The sequence below is a fragment of the Giraffa tippelskirchi genome, chromosome 8, assembly GCF_054371585.1.
Source record: "Giraffa tippelskirchi isolate mGirTip1 chromosome 8, T2T-mGirTip1v1.2.pri, whole genome shotgun sequence".
Taxonomy (NCBI): domain Eukaryota; kingdom Metazoa; phylum Chordata; class Mammalia; order Artiodactyla; family Giraffidae; genus Giraffa; species Giraffa tippelskirchi.
In genome coordinates this window covers 131,796,462-131,811,634 of record NC_137282.1, presented here as the reverse complement: position 1 = coordinate 131,811,634, position 15,173 = coordinate 131,796,462, and the positions used below count along the sequence as shown (strand labels likewise).

The 15,173-nt window shown below is 55.9% G+C and overlaps 1 protein-coding gene and 1 long non-coding RNA gene across 16 annotated transcripts in view; one reads left to right on the top strand and one right to left on the bottom strand.

Moving 5' to 3' along the window:
* The window catches only part of FOXP4 (forkhead box P4), a 50,917-nt gene that overhangs the window by 23,164 nt on the left and 12,580 nt on the right, over positions 1-15,173 (bottom strand). For 7 of the 15 annotated variants that reach the window (XM_081518560.1, XM_081518563.1, XM_081518566.1 and 4 more), the window contains exon 2: positions 10,135-10,369. In XM_081518560.1, the coding sequence (XP_081374686.1) occupies positions 10,135-10,353 (219 nt within the window). In that variant the 5' untranslated portion in view covers positions 10,354-10,369. Of the gene's footprint in view, positions 1-1,725; positions 1,878-10,134; positions 10,370-15,173 lie in introns of those variants that run through there. The other 8 variants (XM_081518568.1, XM_081518572.1, XM_081518574.1 and 5 more) reach the window with 3 other exon arrangements.
* LOC145516847 (uncharacterized) lies at positions 1,969-3,729 on the top strand. Its single transcript, XR_014061811.1, has 2 exons — positions 1,969-3,251; positions 3,523-3,729. It is a non-coding gene; the product is annotated as an uncharacterized LOC145516847 (long non-coding RNA).

Here is a 15,173-nt window from a genome sequence, read left to right as displayed (position 1 = left end):
GGCTCCGAGAGGCTGTGGGAGGAGGTGTGGGGTGGGGAGAGGAAGGGAAGTGGCCGGGTTGTCAGCAGGAAGGGGCTCTGCTTCTATGTGCCTCATTTTTAGGGACCCCCCCCAGGTCTAGTGACACAAGCTAGACAGATGCTCTATGTCCTCCAAAGGTAGAGATGGGATAGAAAGGTCAGGGGTCAGGAGCTGGCAGCCTAGGTGACCCAGAAGGGACGCCAGTCAGAGTGGGGGGAGGATGCACCCCAGATCTCTGGTAGGAACAGAGGAGCAACATGGGAAGGATTTCCAGGGGAAGTTGGTGGGGGGGGGGTGCTGAGCAGTCTCCTGGCAGGGGGAGTGGCCTGGGGGCTGAATTCACTTCCCACTCTCCTACTTTGTGGGCCCCTGGAGCATGAAATTGTAAGACTTACAGGGAAAAACTGACAGGGCCTTACAATTTCATTCCTGTGAGACCTCCCTGTGGCAGGCCCTCATCACCGCACCTCCCCCTACTCCCCCTACTCCTACCACTCTGAGCTTTCCTTCTGTTAGGCCAGGTGACAGGGGACCAAGTGAGACCCTAGGCCTGGCCAGCGTGTCGCCTCCTCTGACCTCCCAGCCTTCCCCACACACTCCTTCCGGTTTCCAGTCTGCCCGGGACTGTGCTAGGTGCTGGGGAAACAAGAGAAGCAGAACATGGCCCTGTCCCAGGGCTGTGATGAGACATGGGAGACTGAAGCCGCAGTGGGTGCCGGAGCCCAGAGGTGGTGGCAGCGCTGACTGGAGTCTGGAAGGGCAGGCTCACCAGGACTGCACCAGGAGGGTGAAGGGAGAAGGGCGAAGGGTGTTCCAGCACAGTGACTCCCACCCCACAGACGACAGAAATGGCCAGCGAGTCTGGGGACCTTGAAACCACTTCCAGGGACAGAAAATTAAGTTGTGTTGGGGGTAAGTAGGCAGAGGGGCCGGAGAGCCTATGGGGTCTGTTCCTCCAGGCACTTCATTCATTCATCCTTCACTCATTCATTCATGTTCATGGCCACTTGCCTCGTTACTGGCTTGGAGAAGAGTTGGGGGGGAGTGACAGAGAAGATGGGGGAGGCCACAGAGGGCAGCACATGCTCATTTCATGGCGTTTGTTTACAGCCCAGCCCAAACACCTGACCCAATGAGGGACCTGGTTCCACCTACAGCTGCCCAGGGGTGGGTGATGGGTAGACAGGGGCTTGGGGCCCAAGCTCCCCTCCCCAGATGTCCTGGTCATATATGCTTAGTGCACTATGATGCTGCTTCATCCTCACCCCCATCCGGGTGCTGCTCTAGGAGGAGGAAGGGTGGGCCAGGAGAGGCCCTTTGGCCCAGGAAGTCCTCCCCAACAGGGTGGTCACCCCTGGGATCAGGTAGGTCTGAGACTTTCTAAAGCCCCATCCGACGCACAGTCACCACCCTGGCACTACAGGGATAAGTCTACCCTGCCTGCCTCAGCTAGGGCGTGCTCACCTCTGAGACACATGGGAAATGACACCCCCCCCCCAACCTTGACAGATGCAGCCCCACTTTCTCCGCTGATGACGACCAGGCCTCCTTGAAAACAGAGACATTGTTAAATGGATCTGTGGGTTCCTGCCCCAGCCACCAGCACCCGGCAGACACCCTTGTGAAATGCACTTGAGTCTAGGCTGAACAGGGAAGGCAGGCCCAGGCTGACACAGAGTTTAGGAGCCAGCATGTGAACAGTACCTGGCAGTTTTCAAAGCACTTCTACATTTAGGTGAAGCTTCCCAACCTCGAGCTAGACAGGGCAGGTGTCACTTGCTTCATTTGACAGACAAGGAAATTGGGGCCCAAGGTCCCATAGCTAGGAAGTGGAGTTCAGACACCTCCAACTGCCCAGCCCTCCTTGACCTCATGGAGGGACCACTGTGATCTCATGCACAGTCTGGTGAGGTCTACAAATGTGCCTTCCCCAAGTCTTGGGAGCTTGCAGCTGTCTAGATGTGAAGGGGAGATACAGCTGGATGAAACGAGGGGAAAAGACCAAAAAAAGAATCTCCCCGGGAGGAAAGTAGGCTCAGTTTCCCCTCCCTGCAGGCCAGAGATACCCAGATACAGCTTTTGGTGGAAAGAGGCATTTAGGATCCCATCAGGGTCAGAAATTCCCTGGAGGTCCAATGGTTAAGGCTCTGTTTCCACTGCAGGGGGGCAAGGGTTTGATTCCTGGACTGGGGACTAAGATCTCACAAGCCACGTGGTACAGCCAAAAAAAAAAAATCCCACCAGGGAGAAGGCATGGAGAGCTCAGGGAGTAATAGGAAATTGGGAACCATTTGGCCTTTTCAAGCTTATTTTCCCTCTCCCTCCACCCCTCAGACTGAAAACCAAATGCCCAGCTCTGTGGTTTGGGAAGTGAGGTCTAGTTTTCCTCTCAAGGAGGCAGCACTGGTCCTTTCAGTGCCTGAACCCTGGTAAAAGGGATCTGGATCTAAATGCTGGCTCCACCATCTACTGAGTGACCTTGGCGAAGTCCTGCTCTGAGCCTCCGTTTCTTCCTCTGTAAAATGGGAGTAACCCTGCAGTCAGCTCAGAGGTTTGTTGTGAAGAATACGTGGGAGAGTGTACATGGACTACTCAGCACTGTGTGGCACCCAGCAGGTCCTGGATGGACTCCTGTGGTGGTGATTACTAATCTTTCACCTTCCCAGGCAACTCCTGATCATTAGCCCACTGCCACCAGGAGGACTCATGAACCAACCCCTCTTCCATCTACGCCCACACCCACTCCCCCTCAAGCCTAAGAACTCAGTCTCTCTAATGAAGCCAAACTCTCCTCCCCCCACTGCCCATTCAGAAGTCATTAGCAGGATCTCCACAATTAGGAACAAATGGTTTATAACGGATGGCACCCAGGGAGGGTGGTGGGGATGGAGGGGAATGAAGCTAGTGCTTGGAGGGCAGCAGCGAGCTGCTAGGAAAAGAAAAACAAGTCTTGGGGCAGAAGGGTCTCTCATCTACAGGATGAGACCACACCCTCATTTTCTGTCTGGGAAAATTCAGGGAAGGACCAGTGACCTCTGTGCGGAGGTCAGGTGCAGGGCTGTTTACCAGTTCTTTCTCCAAGCTGGAGGATTCCAGGTCTGTGTTGGAGTCCCAGCCTTGCTGCGTGTGTGTGCGGGTGCATGTGTGTGAGGACATGGTGCTCAGGAAGACAAGCTTGAAGGACTGAACTTTGAGAACAGAGGAGAAGAATCACACAGATCACAGACCTGGTGAGCTGGAGGGTTAGAGGGTTATCTCGTCTGGTGTTTTCCAAATTGCTGGCCTGGCCATGATCTAATGGTGGGTCATACAGTATCAATTGAGAAGGTCAAAAAAAAAGGAAAAAATACACACACATATGAAAAATATTAGAGTTAATAGGTAAACATAAGCATTGTTTCATGAAACTATGTGCTGCTGCTCCAAACAAAAGGTATTTCTTATGACAGATTTCAGCAAAAATATCTGCAAAACACTGATGTAGTTCACTTTATCTATTAGGAAATGGAAATTCAGAGACAGGCAGTGAAGTGCCCAGAGTCACACAGCAGCTGAAGCAGAACCTGAATCCCCTGGGCCCGACACGGGCTCTGAACAGGGAAGAGCGGCCAGGAGGTGGGCAGGCAGGGTGGAGGACCCCCAGGAATTAAAACTCTGGTTTAATTCCAATGGTGGTGAAGAGCAGCCAAAATAAACAAAACTGAAACATTTGTTTGCATCTAGCTAATTTTGGCAAAATTGGGATCTCAACTGTCTGGATAGCTTCAACTGACAGCTGGCTAGATTTAGAGGAAGTGGCCCTGGAAGGGTGTTTAGGGGGCCAGCCCACCCCAAACCTGAAAGGCTCATCACCTGATCACCTGTCCCCCTGGAATACGACTTTTGATTCCTTTATCCATAATTCAGGGAGTATTTATGAAGTCCCGCGGGGCACTCACACTGTCCTAGACACTGGGGACACGGTGTGTTTGCTTTAACCGGGCTCACATCCTAATAGAATGAGACAGACGCTACAACACAGTGAAGCGAGCTGTGAGATGGTGGCCACGTCATGCAGGACGGCAGGATGGTTACTTAGGTCGTACAGCCAGGGAGGACCCCTCCGAGGACACATTGAGGATGAGGGGGCTACTCTCTCAGGGGAGGGATATACGACTGGAAAGAGCTGGTACAGGAGTCCAGAAGCGGGCCTAAGGCTGGAGAGTTATGAACCAAAAAGGCCAGTGTGGCCAAGCTTCTGAGGAAGTCTCAGGAATGAGCAGCAGCCAGATCACAGGGATGCTGGTTTTTTATTGCATTCTATATTTGAGGAAAAATTTTTGGAGAATTTTAAGCAAGAATGGATACAATCTCTGAGAGCAGATACCTAACCTACTGCTAGTAAACAGTAGGTACCTAATAAGTACTTGTTGACCTGTACAGGAAACCTCTGTCTACCCCTTGAAATACAAGTCCTCTGGGACCAGAGTGTGGAGGGAAGGGGGACAGGGAGAAGGGTCAGAGGTCAGGGGTCCCAACCACCAAGGGTGCTGACCTGCGGAGATCCAGGCTCTCCACCAGCCAGGCTTTGTCCTTCAGCAAAGAGACATAAAAATGAAATTACGCAGAGAAGGGGGGGCAAGGAGGATGGGGGATAGGAGACCATAAAACCCCCGAAGTGATTCTACACCTTTTTCCCTTGGAAAAAAAAAAAAAGCTTTTTGGGGAAGGCTGTAAATTTTTTTTACACCAACCTCGTAAAAACGACATCGGCACATTCTCAAATTAGAACCATTAAAATGAAAACCAGCAACGCACAGATACAGGCAGGCCCACGTGGGTGGGAGACACACAGCCCAGTTTCAGGACCCCTTCCCCGACAAATGTGTTGAGAATGCGACCCCTCCAAGGAAGACAATTAACAAAGGAACCCACCAGGGCCCAGGAGGGCAAGGTCCTCCCTAGAGGCCGGCCCTCCCCTCCGTTCTTGCCCCAGCGGCACGGGTGCAGCCCCTCAGGGACAAAGCCAGCTCCCGAGGAAGGTCCAACAGTGGCATCTGGAAGGAACTGAAGCACTGTGGGCTGGGGGTTGCAGGGTGGTGGCTTTTCCCCTCCCAGACACGTCCCAGTAACTGGAGTTCTTTGGAAGCGGGTCTGCTCCCAGGTCTGGGTTCAGGGCCGCCGTGAACCCAGCCACCCCCACCCCGCAGGGGCCCTAAGAGTGGGGTTTGGAGTGGGGGCTGTGCGGGGCATGCAGTTCCCTCCCCACCGACTCCCACTGGGGCTCCCGCAGGAGAACACCTAGCTGACCCACTGAGAGGGGGTCCTGGGAAGTGCCCACCTGGCTTCAGCCCTTCACCCTTAGAAGAGGAAGCATTCACCTGCTTGCCCCTCAATTCTCCCCACTGTCCCCAAACTCCTTATCAGTAAGGACAAGAACTCGGGTATAAAAGGGAGATGAAAGAGGCGGGGGAGGTGGGGGTGGGAAGAGGGAGGTCTCAGAATTCCACAGCAGAAGGGAAGCCTGGGGGTACAGTGGGCAAGGCTCCTTCCTAGTCCTGAGGAAGCAGGGGCCTGGGGACACCCCTCCCCTACCTTTCTCTCCCCTCTTAGGGAAACTTCCTTTCCTGTCGGACTAGGAGGCAGACACACAAAACAGGGGGGGCCTTTGGCTTAGTCACCCAGGAGGGGTATGAGAAGGGGAGTTCTGCCGTCTCAGGACCCTGCCCCTCACCTTACTACCTGGCCCCACCTCCCACTTGCCCCCTGTTCGCAGGCAGGAGGGACGGAGGGAGTTTCTAACACTCCCCGCAGCTGTTGGCAAGTCTGGGACCTCCCCCCCCCCCCCCCGCCGCGTGAACTTTCTGAGTCTCCCCTCTGAGGAGTGTGGGCCCTGACTCTCCCTTCAGGGCCCCCAGCACCTCCTGGGAAAGGACTCCTTCTACAGGGAAGGGGAGTCTGGAGGGTGTGGGACCCGAGATGAAAGAACAGGATCTGGGGAGGGAGCGAAGACTTGAAGAAATGGGCCCCAGACCTGCAGACGAAAGGCAACTGCTGACAGCACGTGTGAGGTGTCTGTGCTAATTCACCGCCGAAGACCCCCCCTTTTCCACCCCACCCCCCCGAGGAGCTGGGGCCATGAGAGCCAGGTGGGGGAGGGAAAGGAAAATCTCTTTCATTCTTCCTTCCCCCAACTCCCTGACACTGCCCACCCCCGTCTCTATGGAGGGGGCTGAGGTAAAAGCCCATTAATGTGCAGAGCCCCCCAGCCATTCTGAATCTCCTCACAGGATGTGAACAGGGTGGGATTTGGCCCCGGTTGCCACAGCAACTGCAGTGGGAGTTCCCAGAGCTAAGCAACCCTCCCGTGACCCTTGCTGACCTGTCACCCCGCAACCAGAGGACAATAGGAGTGGCGGCTCTGGAGGCCCCAGACGCCTTTCAGCCCAGCCGCTTTGCCCGCTGCCCGCCAACACCCCCGCCCCACCCGCCGCCCGCCTGGCCCCAAGTCCAGCGAGCATCCAGCCTGGCCCCTGAAACCTCCCCAGGCCCTCCACCTCACTTCCCCAGAGCTGCCACACACTTCTCCCAGCCCTGGCTGCGCCCCCATCGGAGAGCCCAAAGGATATTTGTGGAGACCCCAGGGAAAACCCTACACATCAGGAACGTTTTCAGAGAGGTGAAGTCAGATTAGGAGAAAATGCAAGGGCAACCTTCAAAGAAAAAATGCCATCCTAGAAGGGAAATATGGGCCAAAGGAGACTTTGGCTTGGTGAAGGAAGGCAGGGGTTGATGGGCAGCTGGCACGCCTGTTGGGTTCAAGGCATCTCTAAGAGGATCACCAACCCCAGCGGTGGGCCAGCAGGGTGCTGGGTGCAAAATGAGGTTCCATGCATGTTTGCTGAGTGAATGCGCACTCCAAGGCCAACAGTCCTTCCCCTGCCTCCTTCTCAGGGGAGATTCTCCAGGAGACTGGAGACCAGGTGAAAGCCCCAAGGACAGAGTGGAGGCAGTGTGGCTCCGTCACTCACTGAAAAGGGGGCTGGGAAGAGGGAGCAGGAAGCTGGGGCCTTGGCTGCTGGACTGGGGCAGCCAGACCAGACAGGGACCCTCTCTCCAGTCAGACAGGGCCGGGCAGCCCAGCCCTGCCCCCCCACACCCCACCCCCTGGCCGCCTCTGTTTAAACAAGCTCTCGGCCTGCTGTTGCATGGAAACAGGCGCCTGCTCTTGTTCCAGAGTGACGTGGCTGCCCTCTTCAGCACTGTTTGTTTCAGCCTAAAGTCCTGTCACCAGCCTGACTTCTGACTCGCCCTGTTTATCTCTCTCTCCTTTGTCAACTCATTACTCCCAAAGGCCAAGACTGCATTTCCAGGGCTTGTTTATCCAGAGCAGAGGGGCAGGGACCAACTGACAGATGGACAGACGGACAGAGGAAGAGGAGCCACGGGGGCACGAGGAGGAGGGACCAGGGCACCGCCCGCAGACCCACTCACAACCTCTGGAGTGGCCACTTAGAGCCGGCGGCCAGTGCTGCTTTTTGTTGGTTTGTTTTAAGAGCGCTTTTAGCCTGAGAGTGGAGAGCTCTCATTCACTCACCAACAGTGGTTTATTTAGCACCTAGTAGGCGCCAGGCCTTGCTGCCTCCGGGACTGCAAAGTGTGGTAGGAGCTGAGCCCTGCTTGAAGAAACACTAGGAGCCAGGAGACCCTAGGAGCCAGGAGAACCGAGATCTAGCCATTCCCTGGCACCTAGACAAGTCACTGCTGCCTCTGGTTGCCTCCTTATCTGTGATGTGGGAATAACAACAACACAAACTTCCCTGAGAAGGTGAGGGGATTAAAGACCCAAAGCATCAAACAGAGGCACTGGATTTGTTTGTCCTCCAAGGACTTCCTGATTGGGGTTGAGAGGGAGCAGGCACTTGCTGGGCCCAGCCCTCTTCCTCCATTCACTCTCCCCACAAAGAGTCAGAAACATTTGTTGGGGGGAGGGGGTAACCAGAAATCATTACCCTGAAGCTCTCCCCCCACCACTGCAAAGCTTCACTCATATACTGGAGGCACAGAAGGATGGCCCACAGACTGTTTCCTTTTAATTGACAATTTTGTAATTTTAATTTTGCAGGGTTCTTTTCATAGTTTGGAGCCAAGAAAACCTTTTTTAAGTCTCAAATATTTCCCTTGGCTCTAGGCACTACGCCCGTAGTGAGCGCAAATGGATAAACCAGCCCTCCCTCCGCCTGCCTCCAAATCTCCACCCCAGTTTATTTGTGAAACAGATATAGGATTTTCCAGGACTTTGGGATATTCACCAAAACAAACAGGGATAACTGGAATGTGGAATATAGATGGTAAAACACGGCCTGAGTGCAACGCAGAACACAGAAACCTGATCAGTACAGACAGTCCCGACTCTCCCCACCCCACACCTCTCCCCGCTTATCCTGCTCACTGGTGCTCACACTTCTCTAAATAATTTTTTAAAAGAAACTTTCCCCCTAGCCTTCCCTCCACTTTCACAAATTTTCATAGCTCTGTCTGCCTAGAGGTGCGAGAGGAGAAGTTTTCATCCCTACAGAATGGGTGGCCTTGGCGATCTCTGGTCTGGTGTGTTTTGCTTTTGTTTTGATAAAGGGTAGGGTTCTGCCCTTTGACCTTCTGTCCCCTATAGATGGTACAGACTCTGTGGGTCTCTTCCCCAGGGAACCTGCTTAGGCAAGCTTGGGAGATGCCAGCGAACTCCCAAGGACCATCTCCCTGGAGAAAGGAGACAGGCCCTTTCTGCTCAAGTTTCCACTGTTTGCAAGAGGAAGGGATTTTTAAAGTCCTCAATTCTGTTCACACCCATATGGATCAGTCACTGGGGGGAAGGATTTCACACCCAAATTGCATCTGATCCTAACAGTCCCCGTGCTTCAAGCGCCCAGAGGCCAAGGCTCAGGGAAGCCCAGGACTGGCCCAGATGGACTGCTGGGAAGGAGAGGTGGGGACGGAACCTGAGTTTGTTCATTTCCTGTGTCAGTCCTGGCTGACTAGCTCTAGGGTCGGCCTTCTGACAGTGCTGCTTCCAATCTGACCTCTGGCTTCAAGTGTGGTGGGAAAGGGCCCCTTAGGGGCTATGAAGTGGGAGAAGGAGCCCCAGGGCAAACCTGAGAGAGAGCAAGAGGGTGATATGGGTACACACACCTGTGCACACAGGGCAGGGAGGGGGATAGGCAGGGAGGTATGTGCAGGACCCGACTTTTCTGCATTCCCGACAGAGCCCCCCAGGGGTAATGCCACCAGCAGTGATTTGAGAAGCAAAGTCAAATAAGAGAAGGAGCATCCCAAGGCCAGGGCTGGCTCGGCCGGTTCTCCTGAACTTGTCAAGCATGATTTTCCCTTTTTCCCGGGTGGGGCCGGGAACTGGGGCCCCTGCTCTGTCATAACCCAACCAGGCTCCCCACCCTAAGGCCTCTTGATCCTCAGAGAAGCTGGTCTTGGACTCCTGAACTACGCAGTTTAGAGTGGGAATGATGAAGGGGAAGAGGGAGGAGAATACAGACAGAGGTTCCCAGTACGGGCACTAAAAATGGAGGCTTGCCTCTGCCTGCTACTCTTGAACTTCTCCCAGGTGCACTGACCCCTGGCGCCTGTGAGTTGACTCACAGCTTGGATCAGGGGCCCGAGGCAGAGGTGCAGGTGGGGAATGCATTACAATACAAACAAAGTAAAGATACCAATGTGTGCTGAGCCCCCTTAGCCAAAGAGCACACACCCAAAGCCGGGTCTCCCTCCCCTCAACCCTGTTTGTTAACTTAGCCAGAGTGCAGGAGGAGAGCCCAGGTGCCCGCCTGCCCAAGATGCACCCCCCTCAAGCCTGCTGCCCAGACATCTGTCTGCCCTTGTGGGCATTTCTGAGCCTAAGCTCAGAGATCTCAGAGCCCCCAGCCACACCACCCTTTCTGGAAGGGCTGCTCTCCCCTGGCCTTAGTGATCACTAGAGGGAGGTGGGGGTTCCCTGCTGGCTGGACCTTCTCAAGAAGGTTAAGGTAAGGCAGCAAGGCTGGGAGCAGAGGCCCCCGGGGAGCCGGGATGTAGGAGCAGGGGTCCAGCATCCTTCCCAGGTGGCTGGGGAGGCGTGCCGGCTCCTACCTGTTGCTGCTGTAAGTGCAGGAGCTCCGCAGGGCTCATCTCGCCGTTGCTGTCTGCGCCCACGGCCGAGTCCCTGCCCGCACTGCCTGCGGCAGGGCCCGCAGCCCCGCTGCCGCTACTGCCGCCGCCGCCGCCATCGGCCTGCCCGGAGAGGCTGCCCACGCCGTTTTGACCAGACGGAGCTGACCTGATTGTCTCCGAGGCGGATTCCACCATCATGTCGCTCTAGCGGGACCTGGAGATGGAGGAGAGAGGTGGGGGAGGGGCTGAGGCGCGAAGGCTGGACGGGCAGGGCAGGCCAGCAAGGGATGCCCCCCCAACACCCCCGTCCCCAAACAACACAACCCCACCGAGTCCTGGGGCGGCTTCTCCCTCTCAACTTCCTGGAGGCCGACCCTGGGACCCCTGTTGGGGCGCAGACTCTCCTAATGTCACCCTCCCCCCAGGCCCAGGGGAGGGCAGCTCCAGACTATAGCTGAGGCGCCCCCATTGCCCCATATTTCCTCGAGGGGGCGATGCCCCACCCCCAAACCAGTTCAGGCCTCTCCCTCCAGGCTAGTGTGTAAGGCAGAGTCAGGATGGGCAGGGGTCTGCAAGGGCTTAAAAGCAGGTGAGGTATTCACCGGGAGCCACCATATTGCCTCCCCTCAACACCTGTGATGGCCCTTGTGTTTATTTACCCCCAGGCCGGGAGCTCCCCAAGGGTAGGGTCTCCTTTCCCGGACACAGTAAAAGCAGCCACCGTCTGCCCAGCACCCACTACGGGGTGCCAGCCCCTCAGCTGGGCCTGGAGCTGTGCCCCAGGGAACGGGGGCAGCCGGTGGTCCGACATCCCTGACCTTCCATTCTAAGGCCCTCAGCCCAGCACCTGGCCCAAAGCTGATTCTCAGTGTTTACTGTCTCCACAGGCACCCGGACCCCTTCTCCCAAGAATTGTGGGAGACCGTTCCTTTCGTCCTGATTTTACAGATGAGAAACCGAGGGTCCAGAGCGTCAGGAGATTTACCCAAGGCTGGGCCAAGGCCTGAATCCTGTGTCTTCTTCCCCTACCTCCCCAAACTGCCTCTTAAACAGTGGCAAAAACATGCTCAGAAGGAGAAGAAGGTATGACTGGGATGGTCAAGGCCAGCGAGGAGGGGGCCTGCGGTTCCTTCTGCATCTCATGGAGGCTGCACAATCTCAGACACCTGTTACACAGGCTGAAGCAGATGGGAGGCTTCAGTGGGCAGAGCTGTTCTCAAAGGCTGGGGTCTCCAGCTATCGGCAAAGCCATGGTTCCTTGAGAGGAACACTGATTTCAGCCAACAAGACACAGTTGGTATCTACTACTGATCTCTGACAGGAGTCTTAAACTCCCTAAACCTCAGTTTCTTTGTAGAAGGAATTTCTCCAGCCTCAGAGTGCGGTGAGGAGTAAATAAAACAGCACACACAAACCACCTGCAGAGTAAGGGCCAGCGACGACTGGTCCCTCTTCACCTGAACTCTATTTGTAAGGGTGAAGGCCCTGGGCTCGGAGAGGTCAGAGACTTGGCCCAGATCACACAGCGACCAAGGGGTGGAAGCCAGTCGGTGATCTTTCCTCCCCTTCTTGATTCCCTTTTGGCCTCTGCTAACCCCACAGACACATGGATTCCCTGACCCAATAAACGGGTGTGGAAGGCCTTGATAGACCAATGGCTGAAAAGAGACGGATTGCCTTAGTTTCTTCTCCAAGGAGGCAGCTCCCAAATTCTCTTTCACTCTGGAAGAGTTCCTTCCCGTCACCCTACTGAGCCCCTTGCTGTTTTTGTCCCCACTGTCAGCAGAATGGGAAGGACAGTGAGGGTATAGGGGGAACTGGGGGGACAGAGCACCGCTGAGGCCCCATGGGGAGGCCACTAGTCCACATGTGCCACATCACACTCGCTCTCGCGATGACCTGTGCAGCCTCCTGGGTGACCCTGTGCTGCTGGAGTGTCCCTTTTTCTCTGCGTGTTCCCAAGGAATTTTTACAACCTCCCCCTCCCCCCAGCCGCGGCTCCCAATCCTGGGTTCTGAGAGGAGTTGGGCCAGGGGCAAGGGCAAGGTTGAGGGTGACGGTTTGGAAGAGATTGAGCACTCAGTCTCAGGCCTTAATGGCCGTGTCAGCCCGGGGGCCAGTGGCTGCCAAATGATGGATGGGGTGGACACCATCCTCCACCCACCAGAGCACAGGGCTCCAGCCCCCTCCCCACAACCACCCACTCCGATCCCCCCCCCCAGCAGCCTACAAAGCACCTTCTTGCACTCAGGCCTGGGCCCCCGGCTACCCGAGGGGGAGGGGGAGACAGCAGGGCCACTCCCCTCTCCCTCGGCCTCACCCTGGCCCTGATTCCAAGTCTAGCTGCCCTGAGATCTGAGAACTCCTGGGCTCCTGGGGACAAAGACCAGAGCCTCAGCGGGGTGGGGGTGGGTGTGTGTGTGTGTGCGTGTGTGTGTGCGTGTGTGTGTGCGTGTGTGTGTGTGTGCGTGTGTGTGTGTGCGTGTGTGCGCGCGCGCAGGAGAAAGGAGAGAGAATCCAGCAGTTTCTTCCTTGGGGTAAGAGAGAGTGCCCCCCTTCCCACACTCACACACACCATAAAGTTGATCAGACAGCAAGTTTGGAAAAAGGGAGAAAAAAGGAAGGAGGATGCAAACAGAAGTGTCCTTTTCTTTTCTTTTTTTATTGGGGGGGGATATAGAGCGACACCCAGTGAACAACATAATTGCTGCAATGTGGCGTGTAATAATAGCTATTCAAGGGCCGATCATTCATATTAAACAGGGTGAAGCAAGCCTCTCATTTGCATGCTTGAGATTATATGCATTTGAAAAGTCATTTCCGCAGGGTGTATGAATGGCATTAATTCCCACGTGGCGTGCTACTCTACCCCCTCCCCGGGGCCTTCAACTCCTTCCAGGCTCCTGCCCACCCACCAGCACGCACCCAAACCTGCAGGTGGGTGCTCCCAGGAATCTCCACACCCTCACCTCTGCCCCGAGACACCTGCCCTCCCAAGGGGAAGCACACGGGCAGCAGGCAGTCTCATGCTTGTCTCTCCGCTGGGTGATGTAACAGCATTGGGGTGTTCCCTGCACTGTGGGTGAGCAGGTTCTGGGTGCCTGGGGCCCAGCCAGGTAGGGGTGGGGTGGCGGGGGTGGGGTGTTGGAGGCAGGCCTTGATATCAGAGCCTGGTTCCCATAAGGATGGGGGAGAAAGCCAGTGTCCATGGGAACCTGGACTCTGGCTAGAGGAGATAGGGGCCTGAGTGTCAGGGCGCCTGAGCTCAGTCACAAGCAGCTGTGAATCCTTTCCCTTCCTCCTCCGGGCCTCTCTTTCCTTGTCTCTGCATGGCGAGTTGGTCCTGAAGTTCTCTTCGGACTTGCTCCAGGAGTAAAACTCCCCAGTCAGTCTGGATAAGAAACCACCAAGTTTTAGCGGCAGCCGAGAGACACGGAGGGTCCACCTGAATCACAGCTGTCCTTTTCCCAAATGGAGACCTGGGCTGCCTGCTGTGGTACTGAGGGGGCCCCTCCAAGAGCCTCCTCCTCCATTCATTCCCGCCCCTCTGCCTCTTTCCACACACTCGTCCCCTGCCAAGTCAGCTCCAGCCCTGGGCACCCCTGTCCTCAGCAAAGAGCTACTGACTGACCACCTGCAGGAGCCAAGAGGCGCTCTGGGAAGGAGACCATCTGGTTTCAAGGGCCAGCTGGGTGACCTTGGGCCAGTCACTGGTTGCTTTTTCTTCCTTCAAATGGACACGTAAGGAGAAGGAACAAGAGCTTTCTAGGACTCACTAAAATTGATTTGGTCATGGCCACCTCAGCCTTCCCTGAACAGCCGCAAGCTGGGGGCAGCGCGGAGTCATCCCCTGTGCTACAGGATTTCCCTGTAGGGTGCTGGTCCTACCCTTGGGCAGGTCCTGGGTTCAGGTCTCTCAGGGTTCCCCTGGGGAGCCAGCGCACCCGAGAGCCTCTGGCCAGTTAAGGAAGGAAGGAAGGAAGGAAGCAGGGTCAAAGCCGCAACCGCCTCTTCCTCTCTGGGGGCGTCTTCGGGGCCGCCGGGGGCTCTCCCACCTCCCCTGAGGCTCCTGGCCCTTCGAAGGACGCGGGCTCGCCGCACAGACCGGCTCCGCACGCGCCCGGGTCCGCCTCTGTCCCCTCCCTGGCCGGAAGTGACGAGTTCCACCCGCCTTGGGGCCAAAGGGAGGACCCCAAAGGTTAGGGTGCTTTCGTGGGGGAGAGGAAAAGGAATCGGGAGCCCCACACGCGGAGAAACCTTTTGTGCCTTTTCCGCGGGCCCATATGGTGTACGGAGTATTAATTACCGTAGCTTTTTAATTAACAATCGCTTAATCTGAGCGATTGCCATGACACCCTATGCCTCGCCGCGAACCCGCGCCGCCCCCCCTGCCAACTCATCAATTAATTTTTATTGACGTTTTCTTCCCCAAACAGGCACAATACCAGGGTTTTCCAATTAACACCTCCGCGATCTCTAATTAGTGCAATTAACAGACTGATGGATGCCCGGAGTTTACCCGCAAGGGAGGGAGGGAGCGAGGGAAGGGGCGGGGCAGCACCCAGCGCGCTCTCGCTCGGGGCCGCGCGTCCGGCAGTGCACGCGCGCAGCCGGAGAAGGGGCGCACCCCCAGCTCACAGGCGGGCCCGGCTGGCGGGGGTGTGACCACAGGTTACCTGTACCCAGAGCAGTGGTGGTGATTTGAAATAGCAGACACCGGTTCCAGCCCCTGGGAAACCTAGAATCTAGTCAGGGGGGCAGTTCAAAGCCTGAGACTAGAAGTTGGGAAGCTGGCTTCTAGCCCCACCTCTGTCACCAGTTTGCAGTTTAACTTGAGGCAAGTTCTTCCCTTTTCTTCTCTGTAGGATGATGGGGGAAATTGGACTAGATGTAGCTATCTATTTACAACGTATATACCCCTATCAACTTCCAATACAGACTGGGAAGCAGACTGCAATAAAAGACAAAGCTACTTAAAATACAATACCACGGGGTAGTACAAGGGAGAATAAACGGGC